This window comes from Pseudonaja textilis, chromosome 2 (genome assembly GCF_049901715.1).
Source record: "Pseudonaja textilis isolate UNSWEBS1 chromosome 2, rPseTex1.2, whole genome shotgun sequence".
Classification (NCBI taxonomy): Eukaryota; Metazoa; Chordata; class Lepidosauria; order Squamata; family Elapidae; genus Pseudonaja; species Pseudonaja textilis.
The window spans coordinates 119,682,713-119,691,223 of record NC_141991.1 but is presented as its reverse complement, the minus strand read 5'-3'; the positions used below and the strand labels follow the sequence as shown (position 1 = coordinate 119,691,223).

At 35.3% G+C, this 8,511-nt stretch overlaps 1 protein-coding gene across 11 annotated transcripts in view; it reads left to right on the top strand.

The window, feature by feature from the left end:
* The window catches only part of HELZ (helicase with zinc finger), a 120,530-nt gene that overhangs the window by 45,011 nt on the left and 67,008 nt on the right, over nucleotides 1–8,511 (top strand). For all 11 annotated transcript variants that reach the window (XM_087925070.1, XM_026711122.2, XM_087925067.1 and 8 more), the window contains one exon: nucleotides 2,417–2,684. In XM_087925070.1, the coding sequence (XP_087781196.1) occupies nucleotides 2,417–2,684 (268 nt within the window). The remainder of the gene's footprint in view (nucleotides 1–2,416; nucleotides 2,685–8,511) is intronic.

Sequence of the window (8,511 nt, the reverse complement as noted above, 5' to 3'; positions counted from 1 at the left end):
TAATCTTAAATATCATTTGAATAAAGGAAGGTTCTTTTAAATCTCATATTAAAAGCATTCTGAATCATTGTTAAATTGTGTATGTGAAGCTTTCCTTTGTCAGTGGCATTTGACTTACATATTAAACTGTCAGGCACAAAAGACCAGGTCCACAGATGAAGGTCCAGTCAAACTGATTTATTGCTGAACAGCCTATGCACAAGAATCCTCCCAATTCACAATTAGCAGCTGCTTGGGGAGTTAGATAAGGGTCTATTTAATTCAAGGAAGTCTGGACATAGTCTGTTTGTGGCTACACAGGGATTCTAAACTGATCCCTCTATTAACTCCGCTTCCAGGTTCTGCCATTCTGTGTGTGCAGAGGCAAGTATATTTACAAATAAGTATAGTAATAAAGTATTGTGTCATGTACAATGTCTATAATAACTTAGATATTTAGGTTAGTTATATAGTAAGATTAGAAACTAGGAGACTGTGAGTTCTAGTTCCATATTAGCCATGAAAACCAGCTGGGTCAATCACACTCTCTCAGCCCAACTTATATCATAGGATAAAATAGGAGAAGGAAGGAATATTAGATATATTTGCTGGCTTGAGATTTTTTAAAATAAAAATAATAAAAACAGAACATAATACATGCATATATATATTCATACATTCATACCAGATATCTAGGTTCATTGTAATCTGTCCCCCAAGCATACGATAAATTTAGTACTTTCTAGATGTTTTGGGCTACATCACTGTAACTGACATCTGGCTGAATCTTTAGAATAAAGAAGTTCAAAATTATACCAACAGATTATACCAACTTCTCTACTTCTCCTGTAGATAAAGCAAGTGATTTATATAGTCACATCATGCTTTATAAAGGGAAAGGGAATTGGATGATGAGGAAGAAGAACGCTAAATGGGCTGACTTTAAAATAGATAAAGTTTGCATTTTGCCACAGAGTTTTCTTTATTGAAAAAGAATTTGCAACTAATTTTATCTTGTCTTAGTCTAACTTTGTTAATCAAGCTGGTAAAGATGGGTATCATTCCAATAAATGCATAGTACCAGTGCATTTATTGAAAAAGAAATTACTCTACTGAGAAATTGGCAATCTTGATTTTTGATTGCTGCTTGGTGTGCCTAACTTGCTTCTAAATTATATATGTAGAATTAGCCTTGTCTCTTTCAGCATTCAGAATGGAAGGAAGTGTATTAATGAAGGACTCCGAGATTCGATTTATTTATCAACCAATTTTTCTAGATATTGTCATTAGCATTTTCACAATTTTGCTCACTACTTACCTAAAAGGGATTCCAAAATTTCATGCAAATTCAGACGGTCCTCAACTTACAACCATTCGTTTAGTGACCTTTCAAAGTCTCGCCAAAGAAAAAAGTGACATGACCATTTTTCATAATTACAACAGTTGCAGCATCCCATGGTCACATGTTCAAAATTTGGCTGCTTGGCAGCTTCCCATATTTATGACTGTGGCAGAGTCCTGAGATCATGTGACCACATTTTGCAACCTTCTGACAAGCAAAATCAATGGGGAAGCCAGACTGAAGTAACAGCTATGTTACTAATTTAACAATTGCAGTGATTCACTTAAAACCATGGCAAGAAAGATCATAAAATGGGGGAAAGCTCACTTAAGAGCTGCCTCACTTAACAACAGAAATTTTGGGTTTGATTGTGATCGTAAGTCGCAGGCTACCTGTATATACTGGTGGTCAGTTGGAAACTAAAAATAAAACTCTTAAGCATATGATGTATAGCTGTTTTCAGATTTTGTTTCTGATATGCCAATGCCATGTTTGTGATTCTAGTGGAATTAAGCTGCAGAATGAATACTGTAAGACATCCCAAATATATCTTTTGAGGCTAAAAATTCCTGTTAATCTGCCAATTCTTTTAGTTACCATTATCAAAGAAGTAAGGATGAAGTCTATTGTAAGTTTTAATGTGAGCAATTAGAGGGTTGTGAAGATTCAGTATGTTAATTCTTCAGCATAATATAAAAACAATTCATATATCATTATGCTAATATGCTTTTAGACTCAGAAAAAAAACATGCAAGCATTTAGTATTTACAACTTTACTAGATTAAATAAGAATACAATGAAATAATAAGCATTAAACTCAACTGTTAATAATTTAATAATTAAAATGTTTGTTTCCATAGGCCTTCAGATACCATGAAATAATTTAATGCATACCAGTAATAAAATTGCTTTTTGATATCCAAAGCTCTATGCCCTAATGTTTTAAAATTATTTTAATTGGATTGTTAATCCACCTATAAGATGGTGCTAATTGTTGAGAGTTTTGTTAAAAAAATATATTGCCATGGGCAGTTTGATTATTTAAATATAACTTAGTAAGCATGCCTGTTTATTTTCTTTATCTGCTGCAAATAGATCTTGAATACCGGATGAATGCACGGCAGCAACTGTTAACCACAGCCAAGCGTTGGGATTCCACTTCCAAGACAATTGTAGAATTTGAGCCAAACGAGACTACTGAATTGGATAAGAGCCTTCTGATCAGATATCAGATCCCTCTGTCTGCTGACCAGCTATTTACACAGTCTGTCTTGGATAGATCATTGACCAAGAGTAATTATCAGTCACGGCTACATGATCTCCTTTATATTGAGGAAATAGCACAGTATAAAGAAGTCAGCAAGTAAGTGATAGTTTTGCTTAATGTCTGTTTAGCCAATTGATCTGACAGTTGCAAATAAAATTAGCATATCTTGCCTTCTGCCTTTCTATGAACAAAATTCACTCCTCAGGAATTCTCCTAAAAAGCAAAATTTTAACAGCATTCTTAAAAGTTTATTTGAACCTACGTTGCCAGCCCCCATTGCTGTAATTTCTAAAAAAACAAGGATTTCCAACAACACCTTCCTGGCATAGAGTTTTTAAGTAATGATCAGCACTTTTGAATTTCGACTCACGAGCAAAATGTTGTTCTTGAGGTAGATACGGAACATGGTTACAATAGCTTTCACCCATTATTAATGGATAGACAATTGCATTTTGCACCAATTGCAGCCATTTGTAGAATATATTACAGTAATCCAGTTCTGTGCTTACAAAGGCATACGTTACGACTGATGCTTAATTGTTCTGTTCCAGTTTTTGAAATGATGAGAAGTTTACTTAGCAAAGAGCATACAGTTTGGTTTTAGGAGTTCTTGGACTAGCCTCAAAGCTGTATAAGCAGAAGTGACTTTCACAGTTGGGTTACTCTGTCTCCTTTGCTGCAGATTACAGGTAATCCTTGATTTATGATCACAATTGAGCCCAAAAGATAGTCATTAAGTGAGTTTTGCCCCATTTTTTTACCTTTCTTGCCACCGTTGTCAAGTGAATCACTGCAGTGCTTAAGTTAGTAAAATGGTAGTTAAGTGAATCTGGCTTTCCCATTGATTTTGCTTGTCAGAAGGTCGCTAAAGGGTGATCCCGGGACACTGCAGCTGTTATAAATATGAACCAGTTGCCAAGCATCTGAAATGTAATCATGTGACTGCGGAGATGCTGCAACAATTGTAAATGTGCAAAACAGTCATAAGTCACTTTTTTCAGGGCCGTTGTAATTTCAAAGGGTCACTGAACGTATAGTTGTAAGTCGAGGACTACTTGTAGTTCCTTGGTCTCCCTGAGCCCTTCAGTCATTGCTGCTTAGGATAAATAAAATATTATTTTATTTTTTAGAGTCCTGATGATACAGTGGCTAGAACACAGTATTGCAGGCTAACTCTGCCCTCAGTCTGGAGTTCGATCCTAATGGACTCAAGGTTGACTCAGCCTTCCATCCTTCTGAGGTCGGTAAAATGAGGACCCAGATTATTGGAGGCAATATGCTAACCTTGTAAACCATCCAGAGAGTACTGTAACGTACTTTGGACTGTATATAAGTCTAAGTACTGTTGCTATTGCTATTTATTCCAGTATTACACTCTTTACCATTCCAAAAGATACGTAGCTTTTTCTCTGGTAATATCACACTACTAACTAGAGCATACAAAACATTTGCTGGACCAATACTCGAATACAACTCATCAGTCTGGAACCCACATTACGTATCTGATATTAACACAGTTGAGAAAGTCCAGAAATATTCCACAAGAAGAGTTCTACACTCCTCTACTCGTTGCAGAATACCTTATGCCATCAGACTTGAAATTCTAGACCTAGAAAACCTAGAACTACAACGCCTTTGGTCTGATCTAAGTATAGTACATAAAATTATACATTGCAATGAATACTTCAGCTTCAACCATACAAACTCAAGGTTAACTGCACCAAACTTGATTGCAGGAAATATGACTTCAGCAACAGAGTGGTCAATGTCTGGAACGCTGTACTTGACTATGTGGTTTCTTCTTCCCCAAACCCCAAAAACTTTAACCTTAGACTGTCTACTATTGACCTCATCCCTTTCCTAAGAGATCTGTAGGGGGCGTGCATAAGCGCACCAATGTTCCTACCGCACCTGTCCTATTGTTTCTTTTATTTTTCTTATATATATCCATTTCATGTATTCATAATTATGTTTATTCTTATACCAATTATCTTGTAAGCGATTGACAAATCAAATTAACTAAAAATTTAAAAAAAGATGATTGGGGAAGCCACAGTGAGAAAAAAGAATTGGAAAACTTTATTCAGTACAAGATAGTCCCTCTTCTCCTTTATTGTTATTGGAGCTTGGGTACACTTACTAAGATTACTCTTTTGTCCCAATCAGCATTGCAAAGAATTTTATGCACTTGAAAATGTATAAGAATATTTTTTTTTTGGTTTTATTTCAATATACTTTTCAGCCATTGAGTATTTTAACATTTTTTCTGTTTGTGAAATCAGTGTTTATAGTTAGGATTTAGTAATCTTACAGCTCCATCCTCTGTTTAGACTGTGTCCTGGTTCTGCTTCTACTTTTTAAAACTCTTGATTGACATTTTACTTGAGGGGTCCTTGATGCTGCCTAAGCTTGATTGTTTTTTTGCAGTCGTTTCATTACCCAAATTAGATAACATCGTCAGTGCTGCTGATGTTACCTAGTTTGGGTAGTGAAATGAGCAAACTCAGAGAGCACCAAGGACCCCTCATGTTAACCCTGAGCTATAAATATTCTTCTTTATTAGTGACATTTTACTGCCAGCACAACATAACCTATGGAAAGTTCCTTGGTTTTATCTGCGTCTTTGCTACCCTAAGGCATTATAGATCAAGAAATATAGAACACCAAGGAATTTCATTTACCCAGGAGCAATGACAAAAAAGAACCTTCATCTTTTGGTTCGTGGGTTTCCGTGAGACATCTAATTGCCCATTTTTAAAAATAGGATGCAGACTAGAAAGGCCTTTAGCCTTACACTGCATATTTGTTATTATTTTGAAACAAAGCTGCTAACATTTGGTTGTTCTGAAGCCTATTGTCCTAAAAATGAAGGTTTTAGATTCAAGAGAGATTTAGATTCACTAAAGTTTGTGAATTTGTGCATGGCATACTTTGAACCAGCAACCTAGTAATTTGGAAATACATCTGTTTCTGGAATTGGTAACATTTCTTGGCATCTTGCGTTCTTGCGGTGATTGTATAAGGAAAAGTATAATTCTCATTCATTTATGGTAAATCCACTGGTATGTTGGTGTCAGCTTACATCAGCTGGCAACAGCAGATTGCTAAAATTTCTGGAATTTTGTGAGCCAGTTGAGGGTGGAGCTGAGTCGCTACAGCTAATGTGCTATCCAGCCATTCTATGGTAGCAGCTCAGTGCAGTGGAAACAATGGATCTGGCAGCTGCCATTCTTTGCCAACACACTACTAGGTAAATTTTTGAGTACATCAGCTTATTTCATTTTAGCATGTTTTTTTTAACATGTGTCTGAGAGAGAGGGGTGCGAGATACTTTTGGAGAAAGCAACACATAGTTAAACATACACAGTTAAACATGTAAACTATGGATCACTCCAATGTTATGTATCTAAACTCAACCTCCCATTTTTGTTACTGAATTGTCTCTAACCATTGACTTCACCTCATGTTATTTGTAATGGCTAGGAAAACAATCGTATTTCACTTTCTAACAACCACATGGATAATAATAAGTGATGATATGTAAAGGTCTATAGCTACTCAGCCCTTCCAGGAATAAATTGTCAGCTTTTAAATGTACATTATCAAAATAAATGATAGCTTTTTATAATATGATTAATGAGGCATGATAAAGATTCTAATTTTGACTCTGATTCTCAGCGTTGGCAGCAGATCCTTAAATATTAGATTGAAACCAATTGTTCTCCTGTATAGTGAAATTATTCTAAATAACAGCAATGCATATTTCAGAGTTCTAATTATACATTTTGAAGTTCCTGTAGATTGGCACCTCCCATATTTTTAGCAATATTACAATATCTGTCATTTAAAAGAGCTAGCTTCTAAAATCAACTTTTGCAGTAAGCATGATATTGAGTTGAGATTTAGGAGAAGGGAAAGGCTTGTGAATTTATTGATTTATGGCAATAGACTTACTACAAGACCTTAAAAAAGTAAGCTTCAATAATAGTTTCTTTTAGTATTAACATTTATTATTTAAATTATTGTACCTGATGACAGAAATGATCAAGTTAATAGACATTAGTAGAACCTCATATTTAAAAGTTATGCCTTTCAGTTGAACAGAGAGATTAAGATATTAAATCTAAAATGAAAAATTTTATATGCTGTTATATTAAGATACCTAAAAACAGTTTTAAAAGTTTTGGCCTTAACTTTAAACAGTACATTTCCACAAGCTTTTGCATGAAACAAATAATAGAAGAACAATCTGTTATATTGAAATTTAGCTGCCCATATTTCTTCCAAAAATATTCTTTACTTGACAAATTAGGCCTTTTAATTTTATTATTCTTTTAATTTTAGGTATGAATTATATTCATCAACTATAATTTTGAAGGGAAGGCGTAAACAGCATAAAAATATATGCTTGGTTTTTCTGTATTTAAACCCAAGAAAGTTGTTGTAAGTCAGCAGTTTGCTCAGTTGACAGCAAGTGAATTGATATAATAATTGATTAAGAAGAATAGCTGTTTAGGAAATATATTAAAATACAGTTCACTGTACTAAGCATACTTTGGATCTCAGACAATTAGAAGAGATTTGCATTAACAATTTATAAATCTAATCACATGTTGAAACAAAAAACCTCAATGTCTTGTAACAGCTAAAGACTAACATATTTACTGTGTCTTAAGCTTTTGTGGACCACTATCTGCTTCATCTAAAGCATTAAATATTTTACTGAGTTACAGATAATGCATACTGTTTTCTTGTTATAACTAATTGACATAATACATTTTTGAATCTAACATACTGAGGGCACATTGCTTCAGCTCCATGGAACTGTTTTTCAGTAGTTACTCCCATGGCCTTATTTTAGTTTATAATTTAATTAATTTTATAACTTAATGTTGTATTCCAGGATTGCAGTACCAAGGCTAAAGGAAATAACAAGCTATTTCAGTAAATAATATAATTAAATATCTTGAATAAAATCAGTGAAACTGTCAGGAATTAACAATCAGATCCACGTGTGAAGATCTCAATTAGCTGTTCACTATAACACAAGAATCTTCTCAGATTGATGGTTTGTGCCTGGATCAGATTAGATAAGATTTAACAGCATTCAATTCACCCTCTTATGCCCCTGTGGGGATTCCGAACAAATTCCCCATTTGACTCCTCCCCCAGCTCAGTCAGTCTTTCTCCAATAAAAATTAATAAAATATAGAAACAAATTTCACCCATTACACTGACTATAAGCATATAGTACATAAATATCCATAGAAGAAGAGCAGGCAGAGCTGGAGGGTGTAGTTAAATGAATCATCAGTTTAAAGTCTTTGTGTTGCCATAAAAGTTCATCTGCCCCTCCTTGAACTCCGTTGGCTCTTATCCAGCGCTAATTTAGTGCTGATCTTTAGTTGACCAGATTCTTGCGTAAAGGCTGCAATAAATCATTTAACCTGCACCCTTATAAAGGATCCTGATTCTTTGCACTTGACAATACCTGGTAAAAGGGAGCTAACATGTAAATATGATAGAGTTGGTGTTAGTTGCCTTTTAAGTGACCCTATTATTAAGACTCCACAGAGAAAACCTTATCTTATGTCATGACTTCATATTCCTCCACTAAAGGTGAAATGAACCTACTCTCCATTTCCTGCTCCTAAGGATATAGACCAAGGGTGTCAAACTGGATTTCTTGGAGGACCGGATCGGCATTGCAGTTGTCCTCTGGAGGCTGGTGGTGGTAGTGAGACAGGACGGATGCTTTCTGCAGCACCCTGCCAGCCAAAATGGGGTATGGGGGCACCCCGTTTTTGGCCTGGATAGCTTCCTGCTGGCCAAAATGGGTCAAGGGCTGCAGGCAGATCTTCCCCATGCCCCGTTTTGTTTGGCAGGGTGCTGCAGGAGGTCATCCAGGCTGAAAATGGGGCAC